Source organism: Lissotriton helveticus, chromosome 1_1 (assembly GCF_964261635.1).
Source record: "Lissotriton helveticus chromosome 1_1, aLisHel1.1, whole genome shotgun sequence".
Lineage (NCBI taxonomy): Eukaryota > Metazoa > Chordata > Amphibia > Caudata > Salamandridae > Lissotriton > Lissotriton helveticus.
The window spans coordinates 1799314916-1799335921 of NC_136057.1; the positions used below are offsets into that span (position 1 = coordinate 1799314916).

Below are 21006 nucleotides of genomic sequence, written 5' to 3' on the forward strand. Positions count from 1 at the left end.
GAACCTGTAATAAAGTTTGTGTTAAAAAACAGGAGGAAAGTTGAAGATAAAAAAACATATAATTGAAGGTATAAAAGTGAAGTCAACATGGGGAGAAATGAGAGAGAGTGTGAAGAGAGAGGAAAATGTTGGAGACAGACATTTATTTTTTGAAGCATATTGGGTTTCTGCAGTTCTGCAGCGAATGCACTTTGCAAATGAACCAGGCCCCTCAGACTTGCCAATATTCCAGAATTCAAGCGAAGCAGTTCTGGAGGAAATACCAAGCACATTTCCTCATCTGGCGCCAGCAGCAGCCAGAGGCTGCAGCAGACATGATGGGAATCCGTTATCACCAGGACCGCCCACATGCCCTGGGGTGCGTGTGTGCTGAGGGAAGGATGGGGAGCATTACCCGAGGTGTGTGTGTTTGGCTCAGTACTGGAGTAGCAGGTGTGCTGCTGCACTGGTACAGCCACCACTGGGTACCGGGGCTTGAACTGGAGAGCTGTATGTTGGCTCCGGTACTGTGATAGCCGGGGGCTGCAGTTCAAGAGTTAAAAACACTGGCAGAGCCAGGTGGGGGCACCAGTACTGGAATATGTGGATGCAAAAGACACGCAATTGATGGGAGGCATGCAGAACAAATCAAAACATTCACCCTCAGTCAGGAGATCTGGGTTAAATCCATCATTCTTTTGCTCACCGTGCCACCCCATCTGTACATATACAAATCAGTGGGACGGGGGTTGGGAGGGGCTAAAGCATATGAGTGAGGGGCATAGGCTGCGCTCTGTGTGGGTATAGTAAGGGGTGATGCGGGCTGGAACTGGAGAGCTGTATGCTGGCTCCAGTACTGTAAAAACATGGATGCCGGAGGACAAGACTTAAAAGCACCGGCAGAGGCAGGTGGGGGCCCCAGTACTGGAATGTCTGGATGGCTATGGGTCTGGTGCGCGCACCGCGTGGGAGCCATTTCTGCAATACCGAGAGGGCTGTCCCTCGGGAGAGAGGTGGATTGGCTGAGCTGGGTGCAGAATCCGGCCCTGGAATAGCAGGGGGCGCTGCAGGTCAGGGAGGAGGTGCACTGGCAGAGCCACTGATGGGCCCCTGTGCTGCATTGCACGGTGGACGTGCACTGCACAGCTCGGCACGGGCTCTAGTATTTGAAGCGCCCAGATACTGCATGTCTGGAAAAACGTGCAGAGCTGGTGTGGGCTGGGGGGCTGCGGCAGTAAAAAGGGCTGTGGGGTAGAAAACGTGTGTGCTGGCCACGCTGCATATGGCCTCAGTCTTCAGACAGCATTCCAAGCGGAAGGCCCTGGTTGAGGTGCATTGGCAGAGCTGTGTGTGGGTCCTGGCACTGGGGCAGCAGAGGCAGTGCAGGCTGGGGTTCAGGCGCGTGGACAGACCTCTGAGAGAGGCCCACTGGGCGAATGGCCGCACGTGCTGAGGATCAGGGTCGGGGTGCATTGGCAGAGCTGTGTGGACCCTGGCACTGGGGCAGCAGGTGTGGGTGCAGGGCAGGATTCGGGTGCACGGGGCAAGCTGTGTATGGGTCCCGGTACTGCAATAGGAGGGGTGTGCAGATCAGGGTTGGGAACAGCGGCGCCTGAGTTTCAGTGCTAGAATATAAAGGGGTGTGGCGGGGACAGGACACTGGTGCACTGACCGAGCCGCGCCTGGTCCCAGTACTGGAGCAGCACAGTGTGTTACAGGAAGGGCTGAGGTGCACTGACTGAGCGGAGCCTGGTCCCAATACTGGAACAGCACAGTGTGGTACAGGAAGGGCTGAGGTGCACTGACTGAGCACTGTCTGGTGCCAGTACTGGAACGGATGGTGCGTTACAAGACAGAATGAGGTGCACTGACTGAGCGGAGTCTGGTCCCAGTACCGGAGCAGCACAGTGTGGTACAGGAAGGGCTGAGGTGCACTGACTGAGCTGGACGTTCACAGGACCTGCCCTTGTTTCAAACAGACGGCTCCAGTCTGGTTTTGGTTTGAACGCACCTGCTCCCACCCACCCCCCCCCCTTCCCCCACCAACACCCATACGTCTGTATTGCCCTCTTTTCTTACCAGAGCCAAGGGTCACCATGGCGCAGAGGGCGAGCAGGGCGAGGACGAGGAGGGTCCGCATGGCGCTGGCTCCTGTGCCCGATGGGTCGGAGGAAGGGGGTTCAGGTCCGTCTTCAGTCGCCTCTCAGGGGGAGTCCGCTCTTGTCTCGAGGTCTGGTCTTCGGGGCGCTTGCTCTTCTGAGGTGCAGACAGAATATGCGGTGTTTAAGTAGAATCAGGCATCTGGGAGGAAGGGAGGGGTTTAGGCTGGAGGTGGAAGGGTTTGAGGGGAGGGCTGAGACGTGGTGTGGGGGCAGAGGGAGTTATTTTTGGCCAGAAGTCATAGAGGGAAAAACATTTTCAAAACACTTTCTTGGACTGTAATACAACCAACAGGCAGGGAGCTGGGGGAGGGGAGGAGTGGGGCAGAGGGGTGCTTGGAAATATATTGGCAAGTGTTAAAGAATGATAGAGGGGTTGGGGTGGGAAGGAGGGCAGACGCGGGCTGGGAGAGAGTGAGGAGAGGGAATGATCGACAGAAAGAAGGGAGGGGAAAGGATTGCCTGCGGGAGTCTCGAGAAAGTGAATCTGGGACACGCGCTGCTCAAGCATAGGGTCTCCATCATGGAAAGACCGGGCTCTCTGGTGTCAGAAGCTGTCTGTGGGGCCCCAAACCGACTCTCTTTATAGGTGGCCCACCCTCCTCATCTAGAGATGGCCATGGTCCCAGGATGGGACAGTGAGATTGCCCTTAGCGTCAGAACGACAGGGTAGGCTGTGGCCCCTGGGTTGGGCGTACTTCTGTCTTGGACATTGTTATAACACTTGCATTAAAGTTGCACCATTTGTGAACACTTAAATAAAGAACATAATACACACCCTGAAGGAAGGAATTGTATTATTGGACAAATCTTCTTCTTCATTTTCTATACTCATGTACACTCATGAAATTATATATTGAGATGGTGCAACTTTAATGCAAGTATTATAACAATATTTTACCCTGGCTTGGGGTGGTGCTCTTGGACAGTGGGCATTGTTAAAGATTTGCACACAAAAATACACTTTATGGAGTGATTGGTAAATTTTTCTGCCTTTAGGGTGCCTGATGAGGAGTTGATCCACTGTCTGGTTCTGTGTATTAAATTCTGTCTTGGACATTGTTCAGGATAGTGACCTTGTCCGGTGATTTAGTGTCGGCCTTTACCTTGGCCCAGGTTAGATCTCACGCTTACTCCCAGAACAAGTTTGGGCTGATGCTGCTGGCCTCAGGCTTAGGCGGGCCGACAGTACTCTTGACCCTATATTGCGAACTTGTGCTACTCTGGGCTCCAGACCAGGTCAAGAGCGTCGGCCTTGATATCGAGTGGTGGGCTGATGACCCTGGACATGGGTAGAGCAGGTTAAAAGTAACCCTATGCAGTACTAAGGCGTTATCCTTGGCATCAAGTTCAATGATGGCATTAACCTTGGCAACAGGTAGGATGATGGTAGCCTTGGTTGAAGGTTGGGATGGTGGTGATGATATTCTCCTTGATACCAGATTGGGAAATGGTTTTGCTTTTGATCCGAGATTGGCGACAGAATCACTGGCGTTAAAAACGGGTAGCGATAGTGGTTTTCACCTAGGTCTCAGGTATGGACTGTGGCATTACTCTTGGCTGCAGCTTTAGATGATGAAGTAGGCCGTAGCCATGGTGTGGACAATGACATTGGCATTAGTCATAGGTCAAAATGATACTCTTGGTCACTGATACAGATGGGCCCCAGTAACCCTGGCCTTCTTTGTAGCTTGGCAGTGTTTATGTGTTTCTTGGCTGTGGCATAGGACATTGGCCAACACCCCTGGTTGGGCAATGGAGTTAGGCTTTTGAGAGTGCATCAGCCTTTGCTGTGAATTGAGACAATGGCATTCCCGTTAGTACAAGGTTGGGATGAGAGTGGTGGCCAGGACTGTAGCAAGTCCCACTCGCCTTGGGTGTTGGCCCAGGGTTTAATGATAATGCTGTCCTGGCCCTAGAATTGGACAAATCTCAAAGTTCAATGATAGCATGGACCTTGGCCATGGATTAGGCAGAGACCATGACCCTGGTCTAGGTTGGATAATTAAGTTGCCCATGGTTACAAGTCCATAGCATTTGCCTTCAACATAAGTTAGGAGTAATTCTGTTTAATCATACCCATCGTTTCGTATGAAGGCATTGGCCCCAAGATGTATGAAGGCATTTTTATTTTCCAAAGTTATATATAGCGCGGACTTGACCCGAAATTGGGTATCAGAGCGCTTTACATGAGCACCAGTTGAGTTACATAAGGACACATTCATTTTTGTTAGGCACGGGGAGATTACGTGATTTGCCCAGAATCACAGGATGTTGAGCGCCATTGACTCGAACCCGGTTCCCCAGATTTGAGGTCGACCGCCCTAGCCGTTAGGCTACATCCTTCCCCTTGGCCTTTTTCATGTAATGGATCCATAGCATTGGCCTTGGCCCCACAGTTCAAAATGGCCCTGGCGTTAACACTGGGTTCAGTTATGTCCCCTTGACCATTGGTTCAGTGATGTTGTTTACCTTGGCTCCAGATTGGAAGATGCCACTGGTCTTGGTATGAGATAGGGATGGTGGTGTTAACCATGATAGGCCTTTGCCATAACTTGAGAGGAGGTTGGATGAATGTCTTGGCCAGTTCTACATAATGGCCCCAAGAACCTTTGCCACGGGGAGGGAGCAGCAATTGTGGTGACCTTTGCCTTCTTTGGGAATAACTGAGTCACCTTTGGCCCTAGGTGCAAGCCTTGGTCATCGGTTAGCAGGATGCTCTTGGCCTTGGACTCATTGTTAATGAAAGCATTGATCTTCTTCCAATGTTGGAAGATGGGACAAGCCTGGGTACAATGCTGGGGTGATAATGTTGCCCAGAGGTGCCGAAAGGTCCTAAGAGTTGGGTTTGCACATAGGTAGGGCGTATATCTCCTTGTTATGACCATCCCGTGGGATGACAGCGCTGGCCTTTGCCCCAGGCGTCGTGATAGATTTGCCCTTAGTGATCATTTGGGATAGCAGTGTTGGCCATAGTGCCAGGTTGGGAGTAATTCAGTTCATTTAGATCTCTGCCGAAGGCTTAGGTGTCTTTTGAACATAGTTTAGGGAATAGCGCTGTCTGTGGTCAGTTTGTGGGTGAAGGCGCTAGTCTCGGTCATGAATTTGAGGTGAATCTGTTAGTCTTTGATGTAGCTGGGGATGATCGCTTTAGGAATGGCCCATGGGGGCGTGACACACCCTGCTCTCCATGTTACGCCTAACTGTCACTCCATCCTGACGCGTGCCTGGGTCGCTCAGATGATGCCCTGAACTCTTGTATCACCAGTCCTGTCCAGGACTCTCCTAGTGCTTCCTGTCATTAGGCTAGTGCAGTACAGCACTCACGCAGCCCTCCCTCCTGCCCAGCACTCGCCCAGGCATGCCCAATGCTTATGTCACCCTTCCCAACACTCACCAGTCCTGCCCAGCTGCATCCATGCCCTCCCCCGCACTCTGCCAGCCAACACCAATTCTGCATGCCACCCTTTCAGGCCGGTCCTATTCAGCAATCCATCGCTGCTGCCCCGCAGCACCCTAGTTCTGCCCAATAGTCCCTCACATCTGCCCTGCATTCCCCTAGTTCTGCCCAATAGTCCCTCACATCTGCCCTGCATTCCCCTAGTTCTCCCCAATAGTCCCTCGCCTCTGCCCTGCATTCCCCTAGTTCTGCCCAATAGTCCCTCACCTCTGCCCTGCATTCCCCTAGTTCTCCCCAATAGTCCCTCGCCTCTGCCCTGCATTCCCCTAGTTCTGCCCAATAGTCCCTCACCTCTGCCCTGCATGCTCCTTGTGCTACGCAACAATCCCTAACTTCTGCAAAGCACTCCGCGAGTCCTACCCGAGCTCCCCCAGACTTGTCCTTAAGGGGTACTCACCCACTTGTGCCTGGAACTCTCTCAGTGCTTTTTCCAATCCCCCCAGCATCCCTCAGCTTTGCCTTCCCTAGTCATCCCGACACCTTGATTGGACCAGCCCTGCCCTCTCTCGACCAGGTGTGCCCTCACCACACTCTCATTTCAGACAGCTAGTCTCACACACCCACAGTCGAAGCACCCCATCGTTCCCTCGCCCAGCACACCGACCTGCCCTCAACCCTGCAGCCATCTGACCTGCCCTCAGCATGAACCCCCACCGTCCTGCCCTCAATCTCAGCCTTGCCCTCAACCTGCATCCCAGCCTTGCCGTCATTGTGCACCCCTCACCCTTCTGCAATCGGTACCCCAAACCTGCCCTCGCCTTGCACTCTATCCTGCCCTCATCATGCTCTCGTTCCCACGTCCCTGGCCTCACCCTACACCAGGGCCACGGAAATTATGCAATTGTGTGGCTGCAGCGATTTTCACATGATTAAAAAAATTCCGCATTTGCCACATAATCCAGCTTCTGCCGCATAATCTGCAGTTTTAACGAAAAAGGACTTTGCTTCTAGCTCAGACAGTTCAAAAATTACTGAAAATGCAGCGACACATGTTGCTGCATAGTGAAAGGCCCTTTGGAAAACTGGACTGGTCATCTTTCTGTTGCTTATTTCTGTAGCTTTGTGTTAAACTGGCACTAATGAAGTGTAGCCAATGCCCATACAGTGCTCCCAAGTTTAATAATGACGAAATAAAGAAGTAATACTATTGCAATATGTGCCACGTGATGCCACATAATTAGCTTTTTCTAGCTACATTATTTACTCAACCCTGCCTCATAGTTTGGCTTTGCCTGCCGCATAATTTCAGGAGCCCTGCGCCACATCCAACCCAGTACTGACCTCTCTCCTGCACCCCAATTCTGTCTTCGCTGAGCAGAACCCCAAGTCGTGCACTCGACCTCACAATTCTGCACTCGCCTGGCCTCACTGTTTCAGTACTGGCCAGAGCTCTCCCAGACCTGCCCTAACTCAGCACCCCAGTTCTTCACCCTCATTCCTGCCATCACCCCTTGCCTCCCCCAGTCTCCCGCCCCCTCTCTTGCCACGGCGCCCCCCGTCGGCGCCCCCCGTCGGCGCTCACCTCGCTCGGGCAGCTGGCCTCAGGCTCCACCTGCCGCACTCATGGAAAGTCCCGCAGGTGTCTGGCTGCTCCTGGCTGGCTCTGCCCTGGCCCTGGCCCGGGAGCTCCTATTTATTCCCGGAGCATCAATGCCGGCTGTGTCCGCCCCCCACACATCCCTGGCCGGGGGAGGAAGCCGCAGGTCCCGAGGACTGAGGTCAGGCCGGAGGGTGGGATCCGAGCCAGTCTGGGGGCAGAGAGGTGGCCTCGGAAGCTGCCCAAACCACAGCACCGGGACCGAGGGGGTGGCGTGGACAGGGAGGGAGAAGCCAAGGTAACACTTTCCACATTTTGGGAGCTGCAGTCACCATCAACCGTACTATGCTCATGGTGTCAATGCACCTGCTGCAGGGGGTTGTGTAAGTTTACAGGTTCAGTTACCAGTGAGAGAGCGCAGTGGGTTGATGTGTTTACGCCAGAGAATGTGGGTGCTACCTGCAAGCCACAGGTTCAATCTCAGCGAGATAGGGCAGGGTGTTAATGCCCCTGCTGCAGCGATCTGAGAACATCTTTTTGGTCAAAGGTCTCTTCTAATTGAAAGACCTCTGGGGTTAAATCAATGCACTCCCGTAAAGAGGGGTGTGTAGATGACAAGTGAAGCCAAAGCTTTATCTCAGATATATGATGTATTTGTTGCAGTTTGAGTAGTCCCCAGGGGGCACCTGAGTGCCCCCAAGAATTACAGGCATTTCGGAAAAATGACAATGTATGTGAGTACCACAGAATCATTAATACAGAGTTTACAGGAGTAGTTATAACCGAAACAATAGACAGGATTCAAACAGCATTCCAAGAGCTAAAACGTTCCTATATTAGGCATCTTTGAAACACTAAAACTAGACCAGGATAGCTCAGGAGACTAGTGCATCTGTTGCAGGGATATGTGTGTAACCAGCAGGCCACAGGTCTGAATCCCAGAGACAGCTCAGCGAGCTAATGCCCCTGCTACAGATATCTGTGGTCACCCTCAGATCACATTTGAAATAAGGTAGCTCAGGAGGTGGTGGCAAGAGCGGGGAGGATTAATGCATTCACTCAGAATGTTGCCAGTGTATAGCGCCTGAAGGCTGTCAGCAGTGCCTGCGCGTGTTCTGCTCAGCATTTCCTGTGGCTTGCTCACTCTACAGCGGCCACCTGCATAATGCACTACGCCAAGTGCCTCAAGCTTGGCACCCCATGATGTTAGGGTTTATAGGGCTGGGGAGGCAGGTTCTCCCTAGTCCTGTTCATTTAGGGGTTTCCTCATTGCTTTCGAGCCTGATGAGTGAGCACAGTGTATGATGAGAAAAGAAACAAGTAGGGAAATATTATTTTTTGGTCCTGGGCTGCATGTTTTTAGACAGTCATGTTGATCTTCAGCACATTTTTTACCTTTGTGACAAAGGCCACTGGAGTCTGTAGCACCCCACTGGACGCCACACCCTTCTTAATCTGTAATCTTGAGTGAATTTGCAATTTGTATATATGTAACTGTAACCACTATTATCTATAGTAGACTTATGTACTCACTACCATTCTTATGTGAATTTAGAGTTTATCTGTTTGTATCTTTTATGTAATTCGTGTAATCTGAAGTCCTTATGCAATGTAAATGGTTCTATTGTAAAGGTCCCTGACACCTTCGGGTAAAGTTACTGTTATATAAAAACACATAAATAAATACCACTTTTGTCATTCTCTGCGTTATTGCCTGTTCTTTCTTGATGTATCTCACTCTTTTATTGTTCTTTCTTGATTAGTTATAAGGCACAATTAAACACTTTCTTAGGTATATCAGTGCTAATGAAATATATCAAAGAGGTTTCCTGTTTTTAGTTTCTATTTATTGTGTATTCTGGTGGATTTTATTCAGTGTTTTCAGTGGTCAATAGTGTTTATGCTTTTGTGCTCAAGAATCAAAAACATGAGGATCGTGTTTCTCCAGGGCATATAAGCAATTTCACTTTTGTTTCCTTTCTTCCCTCCTTCATTCCTGCTGTCCTCTCTTCTTTCATCCCACCTCCTAATTCCTTTCTCTACCTTTTTCTTGAACTTGCTCGTATAAATAACATTACGTTATTTCCTTCACCTCCATGCCTGTTTCATATCCCGGCACTCACACTAGTCTTTCCAGCAGGTCGATCAGACCCAATGCCCAGGATGTGCATGGATGGCAATATGTTTACACCTCGCTAGGATTTAAATGAAGCAGATAGAAATTAATGATCAGCATTGAACACACCTCTCGGATGCAACATTCTTCAGATAAATTGCAAAGATCAAGTGATGATTTCTGATTGGACAAGATACATGCTCTACTATTGCAAGAAAGTGTCATGCTGCCCTGTTGTCTTAATATACCAAGAAAGGACTGTGCTACTATATGTAGTTTTACTGTCTGATGTGGCCAATTACTGCTCTATATAGTCATGGGGGATAAGTCTGCATAGAAAGTAACATGCATACTCTTAGCTGTTGGGTCTTTTAAGACCGTAAACCATGCCACTGTATAAAACTCCAGCTGAGTTAGTAAAGAAACCTCATGGCCTGCAAGTTGACTTGGGGTGGTTGCCAGTGCAGTTCACACTGTGATTGAACTTTATTTTACATTGTAGGCTATGCCGAAGTGATTTTGTGTTTATTTGAAAACCAGAGGTAGGACCACTAAGCATCAATGTTCACCAAGCGTGCGGTCCTTTGTTTACTTGAAAGCAGTGTGGGGACTGTGCTCCTGCAGGCTTGTTTGAGAGCTGCCAAGGCACTTTACCTTTGAGTTCTTTGCAGTGTTCACTGTTCTAGCCCATTTCTGTCTTGGGAGAAAGAAGAAGCAGAGCTCAATATGTCTTCATTAAACATGGTCACCATGGTTTCTGCAGGTGTTTTGGCCTAGTTTCGGCATCATAGGCGCCAAGCTTCATTCTGACATGCAGGCAGTAGGAACTAAAGTTGATCCTGGGGCTGTGTCATGAACACGCTCTACTTTGGTGTGCAGTATGAGAATGGGCCATTACACCTCTACTTCTGCTGTCTTCAGCAGGTAGTAAGAAACAGATGCAGCTGCCTCGTCATGCTGTGAGCTGCACGGCCTGCATCTCATACAGTACCCCTGGACATATCCTGGGTTAATGTATGCGCTGGAGGCAGCACAGTTTCAGCTGAACTGGGGCATATACCCTCACTGGGCATGTGCATAGCTGCTGAAGTTGTTTATATTATAGTCATGGTCCATTTGTATGAGGGGATGTGACTTCTACAGGCGTGCTTTTCAGACCACAACACCGTAAAATTAAGAACAGGAGTGTTGGGTGCTGCACTTTAGGGGAGAATATTGATTATGGAGGATTCCATTATTTATAGTCATCTTTTTTCTCATGATCCTGATGCCTGATCTTTCAGAACAAAAGCTCTAGCCCACTGTCAGTGAAGGAGGATGACATCATGCTGGTTGGCGTCCATTCTCCTGAACAGAGACCCTACTCATAGTTCAGCTGCAAACGTGATGTTCACTATGCAGCAATGGGCAGGAAACAGTAAGCTGATGTCATATGAGGTGAATGATGCTCTCAAAACGTGAGAGGAGGCAGGCTTGGGGATTCCAGGGACATTGTTGGTGCCAATAGACCAAATAGAGTGGATTACTGTGGTCGAGTGGGTCATAGTGGAACCTTCTGTCACAGAAAAGGGATTATAGGTAGAGGTGGGAACGTATACAGCTTTGTCACTAATGGGCACCAAAGCAGTAAACATGCAGCAAAAATGAGTGCTTTCCAGTTATTATTCCAAAGTAAATATTCCCGTTGGTGGTGTTTTATCAGTTGGAATTGGTTTTAACTAATATAAGTAAAACTACATCATAAACAAAAAAAAGTATTAGAAAAATAGGAATTCTGTATTGACATGTAAAGAAATTGTCAATTTCCCAAGAAAAAAACCATAGTAACCACAAATAATTTTTCTTCAAACAACAGAATGTGCCTTGGCCAGCATGGGTGGCAAAAAAGTGGATAGTACAACTATTTTATCAGTGTCAACAAAAACACTAACAGATCAGGTGCAGGGCAAGTTCAGTTGATTTAATTCTGCCTCTCTAGTTCCTAAATCAACTGTAAATCATGCCTATTCGTAAATGTTGAAAAACCTCAAAGTAATGTTATGCCCAAAATTTTCAGGATAATCATTATATTGAGTTAAACAGGTTTACTTCTTTCTGCATCTCATGCATTTCTTCTGGTATCAGAATTTTGTCGTCAGAATAACATCTGACATAAATATTGAGTCCTAAATATTGTTTACAAAAATATCACTCCATCTGAGTTAATAATAAAAACTCTACACCCAATTACATTATATTTTCATAAGTGGTATTTATAAAATGATGATAATGAAAAGATGATATTTAGAGGGCCAGGGTTTAATTTTCATTTTGCTGGCATAATTGAAGTAATTCCGGTAGTCCCACAGTACTCTTTGAAGCAGAATTGCTGTTAAGAGCATGATTATGTCTGTTAGGGTAATTAAGAGTAATTTGTGGGAAAACAATCCCACCACATGATCACATTTAGCAACCGTGAGCAACAGCTCTCGCTGGCTCTATGTGTTCTGTTGCATTTAACGCTATATTTTTAATGCAAATTGCATCCTTGTGTGCATTTTGGACATGAGGGTGCATTTTGCACTAAGAAAACAGCGCTAGATTCTGGGAGTAAGGCGGAGGACATTTCTACCCCAACAGCAAATTTAACTGTATTTCTTTGCCCACATTGCTTTCTCATGCCCACTTTGGACATGAGGGGGACATTTAGAGATAAAAACATAGCGCTAAATGCCGGGGGGTAAGGTGGGTGAAAATTCTACCCCAAGAGCACATTTTACGAGCGCAAGAGGCTGCTAGCGGCTGCTAGAGGCTGCCATTTGTGCTCTATTGTATTCAACACTATTTACTAGCGCAAAATGCCTTCTCGTGCCCATTTTGGATGTGAAGGGACATTTTGGCATTCACAAATAGAGCTAAACCCTCATTTACTGTTCTTGCGCAATTATGTGTAATCTCACTGAATTTTTATATAATTCTGCATGATCACGCTACATTGAATTACACAAGTTATGGCCACCACAAAAATGTATGTCAGACAATATTTCTGTAGGTGATATTCTAGAATGCAGCCATTACTTCCTTTATACCTTGGCATCTCTTACTGCCCCAATTAGTGAGTTTTGAACTCCTATTTGCTGGGCTTGCCCAACATACTTGTTGGTAGCGTGAGAAAGTCTAGGCAACCCTCTGCCCCAACACTGAGAGACCCGAGTCAGTGAAGGTTATGGCTGTGGCAAAAGGTACGAGCTGTGTTTTGCCGGCATGGTTTAAGCATCAGAGGGTGACCAGACATCTTGGATTTGCACGGAAAGTCCCGGTTTTTCACCAGCTGTCCCGGCAGATTTCGGCAATTTTGGCCCATGTCCCGTGTTTTCAGAGAGGGACAACTGAAAGCAGTGAGAGGCACTTTTTTGGGTGTTCTAAAGCTGTGCTAGTTAGCACCTGTTACAAGTAAGCGAATTAATGAATAGGTATGAAGTTTCTTGTAGATATTACATTGTATTTATTTTCTTAATGCATCTTCTGTGATCCTATATTGATGAGAGCTGTCATTCTGCGCCATTCCTTGGATGAAAAATGTTAGTCTTTCTTCAATTTTTTCAAAACGTCCCGGGTTTTGGTTCTCAGGATCTGGTCACCCTAAGTGCCATGTGAATAAGAATAGTGGAGATGCGACATAGATGTGTAGCCTGACTGTAACTTTGAAAATAAGCCCATTGTGGGTGAAATGGGCATGCAGAGAGAGGACTTGAAGTTGTGGTAGTGACCAATTACTTTTCAGGGCTGTCAAAACTTTACAGAGCACTTTTGAGAAGCATTTACTTTCTTGGAACAAATCCATTCCTTTTTTTTCACTCCAACTCATCCTGGAGCGAGAACTCGTGGTCTGTGAAGTACCTGGGAGAGCACATTGCACTGCCTGCCTGCCGCAGAGCTGCCCTTAGGGCAGTGCGGCCGCACTGGTTGCTGACCTCAGAGATGGGCGCTGTGTTTAGCAGTAAGGTATGATTTAAAAGCACCAGCTTCAGAGTTCCTTATGCATCCAGCTTTCAGGCAGCAATAAAAGTGTCAAGATAACTCTTGTGATTAATGCCTTTGCTAGAGAGAGATAGAGTTTTGTCTAGTGGCAGTTTTGACTAACCATAAAGTAGCGCAGAGAATTAGTATGCCTTTTGCAAAGAACAGATCTGTATTTTATATGCATGGCAGAGTGGAATAGTAAAGCCAGCCTTTACCAGCACTTTAATACAAATTAAATGTATTTGAGAAAGGGGCTATGGAGAGATGAGTAGCACTTTTGCTGGGTGGTAGTGCGGGAATCCAAGTAGGAGGTGATATGGGGGGGTGCCACAATAGATTTTTTCACCAGGTACCACCAGCGCTAAAGCTGGCCCTGCTTCCTGGGACTTTAAATACGTAAAGGGTCGTAGAACTGTCTACCGAGCCATATACAAACCACCATCTGCAGGCTTGGTGCTAGTCTTGCTGGGGACCTTATTAGTCCGCAGTCCAGGAAAAAACGGACCGCCTGTGCCAGGGTACAAAACAGAGCCGGATAGAGACCAGTTTCAAGCCCCCGTTTAAAAAACTGCCGGTGCTCAGACCCAGTGAGACCCAGCCTACTTAAAGCCCTGCTTTGTGAGTCTATTTTGAGCCCTTTTCCAGGGGATGTAGGGCGTTGTGCAAAGGGCTTTTGAGGCTGCTTTCATCTTTTGGGAGCTGTGTGAGAGTGTGTTATTGTGAGGGTTGTTTTGTTAGCTTTTGTTTGTGTCAAGTGGGAGCGGAATGAGGTGATGGTGAGAGCTGAAGGTCAGTTACGATTTAAGTTAGGGTGTGTTGGGGATTGAGTGAGGGTCTGATAGAGGCTGCATGGCGCTCAGGTGGGTCTTTGTGAACGTCCATTGAGTCCTGCATGAGTTTTTGTGGTCAGTGTGAGGGTCGACTCGGTCCTCCTGTCTGAGGGACCACTGAAGTCTGGATGAGGGCTTGTTGGAGATTGTATGAGGGTGTTGTAGTGACGGAGCCACCCGGTCCATCCACGCACGCCACACGCATTCCCGCACCCCAAGGGCGGGCCCGCCCAAGGGTATAAATAAAGGAGCTCTTGACCACTCGGGGTCTTGGCCCAGTGACGAAGTACAGTGTCAGTGTGAATCATTTATCAAGTACCAGTGCATGCGGCATACCTGGCATTACCTGAGTATCCTGGTGCGACAGGATACCTCACTGGCGACGAGAGTGGGTCTCACCCACGCCTCTGCCGTGCCGTGCTCACAGTGCCTGGTCCTGTGGCCGCGGCGTGCGCCACCAATGGAGCAGCCCCGCGGAGCGTGTGCGGCCTGCCTGCCAGCGGGCACACTATTGTGGTGGGTGCCCACCCCGCGAAGCAGCTGCTTCCTGGTTGGCGAGGTCGCGCTGTCACGCACCTCGTCAAGCGGGTACCCACTGTAGGAAGGTGGATATCTGACTATGGTTACCCCCAAACTTTTTGCCTGGTGTTTAGCTGGTTTTTGACTTTAGTTGGCCTGGGATCCTGCTATCCAGGGCCCCAGGCTAATTGCTCTCTCCTTAAAATGGACTCCATGTACCTTAGGTACATACACAATTGGAATTGGCACACCTTATTGGCCCCTGTAACAGTGTACCCAGGTACCCAGGGCATAGGTGCTTCCAAGGCCTACCAGGGGCTGCAGCATGTATTGTGCCACCCCTGGCCTGGCCTCCATATTTGACACAACTGGCTGATCACTCAGCTGGGGTAAGTCGGTGTAACCACCCCTTACTTAGGTTTAGTATGCCTATACCTAACCTAAAATGGACACATATGTTCCTATCAGCCACTCCTATGGAAGGCCTCATCAATCCTGGAGGCAGAGTGCTTGGAAATATGTGAGATGGTGCTCTGGCATGAGCTGAGCCTGTCTGCAGCTTTCGGAACCATGTCCTTTAGCTGTTCCATGATATTGCCATACCATATACTCTTAAGTGCATTATAATCCTCGCGGTTAAATGCTATCTTAGGTTTGGCTTTATCAAAACATGTCGAGTAAGGTGTCATACGAATTGGAATACTACCCCCTCGCCAGTTCTGGCGACAGGGGTAGCATTCCACCCTTCTAGAGGGACACGACATGTACCTAGCCTGAACCCCGGTTAAAGTTAAACAGAGCCTTAGCATCACAAAATGGATGCTGCCACCACAGACACAAGTCTGACCTCCTGCTGCTGGGAGTCCTTCCAGCGAGGGCAGCTTGGACAAAGGGTTTCCTGCCTGGGGAGGTGCTAGCACCACCCCAGACAGGATTTTGTGTATTGGGTAGGACAGGGCTGAAAAGAATCAGACATGCCTGGGGCACACAAGGTGTCCCTGTGCATAGGCCAGTTCAAACCGGTGCTGGGGCTTTCCAGCCCCAGTCCTGGCGCGAAACTGGACAAAGGAAAGGGGGTGTAACCACCCCCCTTCCTGGTTCCACCCAGAGGAGGGACCTAGTAGGTGATCCGGCCCCCCAGATTCGAATAAGAGTGGGAGCTGTGTCCTGAGACTTCAGATCATCCTGAATCAACTTGAAATACAGAAGAAGACTGGACTTCGACATTCTGCTGCACAGAAGACGGAAGAGAATCTCCCTTGTGGCCAAGGAGTGACCACCCTGTGAACACAGGCACCAACCAGCAACTCGACGTCTGCTTTGCCGCCGCCTCCCGCCGGAGCCCGAGCCCAGAGCCTGACAAGACCCAGACTCCAAGACTTCTCACAGCCCGATCCACAGTCCCTGCAAAGAAGGGACCCGTGGAGGCACCGAGAGACGTGGGACCGGACCTCTTGGAAGACCCCCGAAATGCTGACTGCGCAGCATCAGAGGCACCCTTGATGCTGTGCTTTGGGGTTTGAAAAGCCCCAATCTCGAGCAGCCCTTGCACCGAAGATCAGCCCCCCAGCATCTCCACGATCTGCGTGGGGCCCTTTTGCATCGTGCCACTCGACGCGCCTAACCGTCCACTTGCCACGCGGCTAGTGGCCATCTTGGCAACAAAACCTACAACTTTCACTGCAGGTCTGGTTGTTTCAGACTTGCCCTTGCTCCTGTAAAAAGGAGCCCCTGCTCTGACCTTGCTGGTCCGAGTAACAAGCCTTTTTTGATTCCTGCGTGGCTTGCATTAGCCAAGGCCTGTTTGCTTCAATCAAGTTGCCGACACCGCCAACAGCGAGAAACCTGCGTGGGACAGCTCGTGACCGACTCCTGGACGTCTTTGACCCCTCGTGTCCACGTGGCTGCAGAAAGAAGCTACACCTCGACGCCTGTTTGCACCCGACATCGCCTGGTTCCACTCTGGTTCCACGGTAGTCACTGGCTAGTGACTTTGAACATTGTCCCTCTGCTTTCAGGTCTTCACCTCTTCAGATCCACCCTTGAATCCACCGGAACTCTTCACATCGAGCCGCCTGCAGCATCTTCAGCTCCAAGCACCATCGACCTGCGTGACGAAACCCGACACTACTTCGACCCTATGCACCCGCTTCCTGTGGGTGAGGTAACTCAGCTCCGCCGGTGTTCCCACACTGGTACACACCTCTAGTGTCTGTGTCTGAAGTTTCATCCCTCTAGGTCACTCGGAGGGTTCCTTTCTAACTAACTTTGTACTTTTTACGCACCATAGACTTTGCATTGGTGAGTGCGTGCACTTTAAACACTGCACCCGAGTCCCGCGGGCCTTTCCCGACTTCATCACTGTTAGTCCCGAACAGCTCCAGCGATTCCCCAGGCCCTAGGCCTCTTCACTTTCCCCATAGTGGTTCTTATACCACTATTTTAGTATATGGTTTAGGTGGCCCCTAGAGCTCATCCATATTGTGCAACTTTTGTGTATTTTTTTAAAAAAAATATTTTTATTCAGTTTTTCTCCCCCCACACTTTTTCTGTAAAATCCATGACACTTTTTTCCTATTGCAATTTCCCCCCCCCCCCAGTACAGTTTTTTTAACCCCCCAGTACAGATTTGTTTTTACAAAGTTATACATATAACAAAGAAAAAGTAAGACAAAAGTAGGGAAGATAAAACAACTCAAACACTGATATAGTCCAAAAAATAAAAATAAAAAAAGCAGAAAAACGTACTTTTAATTCTTTCTGCTCTTCCATTGTTCGATGGGAAGCCTGATCCTACCCCCTAAGGCCCTTGCCCTTCTACCTTTTCTATCATATATGGCTTTCTCTAAGTTGTATGTGGAAAGTAGCCTTGCTATCCAGGTCTGAAACGTCGGTGCAGATTTCTCCTTCCAGGCTTTTGCAACAATTATCCTAAACACTGCTATAGCCATAAACAGAAATTCTGAGTACATGTTATTGTCTCCTATACTTATACCTAATATTATCAATTCATCAGTTAGTTTAGTTTTTAGCCCCAACGATTTTTCCAAGAACTCCTCTATTGCCAATTTTAAAGTATACAATTGCGGGCATTGTGAAAACATATGGGTAATGTTAGCACCTGTTGAATTGCATCGTGGACAAGTTATTCCAGTGCTACCCCCCCATTGGGCAATTCTAGCAGGTGTATGATATAGCGAATAGACTGTTTTGTAATGTTGGGTTTGCAGTGTGGCTGAGCACAGGATAGTTCGACCCAAATCTAATGAGGCTTGCAGGGCTTCAGGATGAGCTCTCGCCTGTTCCACCCATTTGTTGCCATATCTCTCTCTGTCATCTGTTTTGTATACCTGTAACTCTGCATACAACTGCCTAATTGAACACAGTATATTACTCCCCAAGTAGTCCATTATCCTACAGCTTGTCATTCCTCCTGCTCCCCCCTGTTTTGAATGAAAGTAACTCCTCACTTGTAAGTATTTAAAAAAATTATTCCCGGCTATTTTAAATCTGTATTGTATATCTTGGAACAGTAAGAACCCTCCTTCTGTGTCCAATAAGTCTCCTAGTTTCTTAATCCCGCTGCCATCCCACTCTTTCATGACTGCATCCCTAAAAATCTCTGCTGGTAAATCATCATTCATATATAGTCTCAGATATCTATTATATCTGCCCAGTCCTAATTTTTTCTTAATTGCCCTCCAAATTTTGTATATTGCACTCAGGGTCTTGAACCTTGTGTGTTTAAAATAGGCATAGTCCACAGTTGTGACTAGGGCATTCTCTGCCGCCTTTCCCAAGAGTGCTTCATAGACGTTCTCTGGGCATGCTCTCTCATCCCGCTGATCACTTCCTCCTAATAGCCCTTTGGAACATTGTAGAGCTGTCGCCCAATAGTAAGTTTTAAAATCCGGTGCCCCCCAGCCTCCCCTCTCTCTTGATAGTGTCAAAAAACGGTATGCCCTACGTGTCTTCCCCTGTGCCCAAATTAATTTATTCACTGTTGATTCTATTCTGTTGAACCATGTACCTTCAAAGTATAGGGGGATTGCTCTAAACAAATATAAACATTTTGGGAAAGTGACCATTTTGATAAAATTAATACGGCCCATTAGTGTCAAATGCAGATTGTTAACCCTCCCCATGTTTCTTTTGACCTTTCCTAATAGTGGTTCCATATTAATCTCCACTAATTTATCTAAATCCGCAGTCACCCTGACTCCCAAGTACCTTGTTTCTGGGACTATTCGTGTGTCTACAAATGTTGTGTATCTATTCTGTATTACTTGCGTCTTTTCTCTGTTTATTAGGTACCCTGACACCGCACCGAAATTCCTTGCCTCCTGTTCAATTTCGATCAGTGAGACCTCTGGTGTCGGTGTTATAATGGCCACATCGTCAGCATAAGCGAATAATTTGTAGTCCTTCTCGTGCAGTGTGACTGAAGGAATCTTGATATTTTGTGTAAGTCTTCTTAAAAACGGATCCAAATATATGGCAAACAATAGAGGTGAGGCTGGGCATCCCTGCCTAGTCCCCCGTCTAATCTGTACCGCATTTGAATAAGATTTATTAATTCTTATCCTAGCAGTGGGATATTTATAAAGCGCCTGAATTGCAGTTATATATCCCCTACCTATGCCTGCCCACTCCATGGCCTTCCATAAGTATGCCCAGGAGACCCTGTCAAAAGCCTTCTCGGCATCCAGAAAAATAGCCGCGACAGGGTCTCCTGAAACCTCTGCTGCATCTAAGATGGTGATCAGCTGTCTGGTATGTTGGGTAGTCTCTTTACCAGGTATGAAGCCGTGTTGTACTGGGGAAACCACCCTTTCTATTACCTTACTCAGTCTGTTAGCCAACGATTTGGAGAATATCTTTGCATCGGCATTTAACAATGTAATCGGCCTATAGGAGCCTGGTTCTGTTGGAGGTTTATCTTTTTTCAGGATCACTATTATATCCGCACCAGCCCAAGATTGTGGGACTATTCTGCCCCCCTGTGCCAAACAACAAATTGCCCAAATATCCTTAGCTAATACATCCCAAAAGGTTTTATAGAACTCTACAGGTATCTGGTCTTGTCCTGTTGCTTTGCCAGATGGTAGACTAAATACCGCATCTCTTATCTCCTGGACTGTTAATTGCCCATCTAGCTTTTCCCTCTCTTCTGTACTCAACCCTACCTGTAGCCCTTGTAAGAGATATTCCATACTTTCTGCCTCTGTATTTCCGTTATTTATATCTTGTTCATATAGAACCTCATAGAACCTTCTGAACACCTCCTGTACCTCCTCCACCTTGTTGACAATTGCCCCAGTACTATCCTTGATTTCTTTTATCTCTCCTGCTGCTAAAGTTTGTCTGGTCCTGACTGCGAGTAGGTGACCAACCCTCTCATTAAATTCGTAACATTTCTCTTTTTTTGCTAAGTAATTTCTTGCTGTTTTCTGCGCCAGTGTAACACCCGTTTCTGCCTTCTGTACTTCCAGAGCCACCAGAATCTGTTCGATGGGTTCTTGTCTACCTATTGCATCCACTAGCATCTCTTCTAACCCCACTAGAGTTCTAATCTCCTCTTCCACCTTCTCCTTTTCCTTTTTACTTCTTACCAGAGTGTAACTTAATGTCTCTCCCCTAACTCCTGCTTTAAAGCTATCCCACACCATATCCGCTGAAGCTGAGTACCTATTCATGTCCCAAAATTGAGTTATCCATTCTTGCATTCTTATAATGTACTCCTCCTCTTTCAGCAACCCTCTTTCAAATGTCCATGTAGATCTTATCCTTTCCAACTTTTGGGGCACTGATAAACTTAAAACCAGCGGATTGTGGTCTGACATTATTCGGGGGAGACATTCTATTCTGGCTCTGCTTACGAGTGAACTAGATATAAAGAAATAATCCAATCTGGCTATTGTTTTATGTGGAGCAGAGTAAAAAGTGCTACCTGTACCTAACGGATTCAGTTCCGCCCACATATCCACCAACGCATTATGTTGAACAAGGTTTTGTACAGCTTTAAATAGCTTTTTTTTCATTCCTTGATATCTGCCCCCCTTCTCTTCTATTAGGCCGTCCAAGCCATTGATGTTGAAGTCCCCACAGCATATCACAGGTTCTGGCCACGATGCTAGTTCATCATCAATGAGTTCAATTATTTCAGGTTCATCCTCATTTGGGCCGTACAGTGAGGTCAGTGTACATCTTCCTGCGGCAGTTTCTATATCTAGCATTACCCATCTCCCATCCTGATCCTCCTTTTTCTTTTTAATTTTTACAATACCTCTTCTAGCCAAAACTGCCACCCCCTTGTTTCTCCCTTCCTGTCCCGTGTAAGCAAGGACCTCAAATCCCATTTGTTCCAACATAAATTTATCTTTAACTGCTACATGCGTTTCCTG

The 21006-nt window shown here is 47.8% G+C and overlaps 1 protein-coding gene across 1 annotated transcript in view; it reads right to left on the minus strand.

Moving 5' to 3' along the window:
* The window catches only part of MGP (matrix Gla protein), a 35574-nt gene extending 28393 nt beyond the window's left edge, over positions 1–7181 (minus strand). Inside the window, exons 1-2 of the mRNA XM_078659200.1 lie at positions 7121–7181; positions 2059–2235 (exon numbers count right to left, since the gene is read on the minus strand). Coding sequence (XP_078515326.1) covers positions 2059–2119 — 61 coding nt within the window. The 5' untranslated portion in view covers positions 2120–2235; positions 7121–7181. The remainder of the gene's footprint in view (positions 1–2058; positions 2236–7120) is intronic.
* Positions 7182–21006: the final 13825 nt, after the last annotated feature.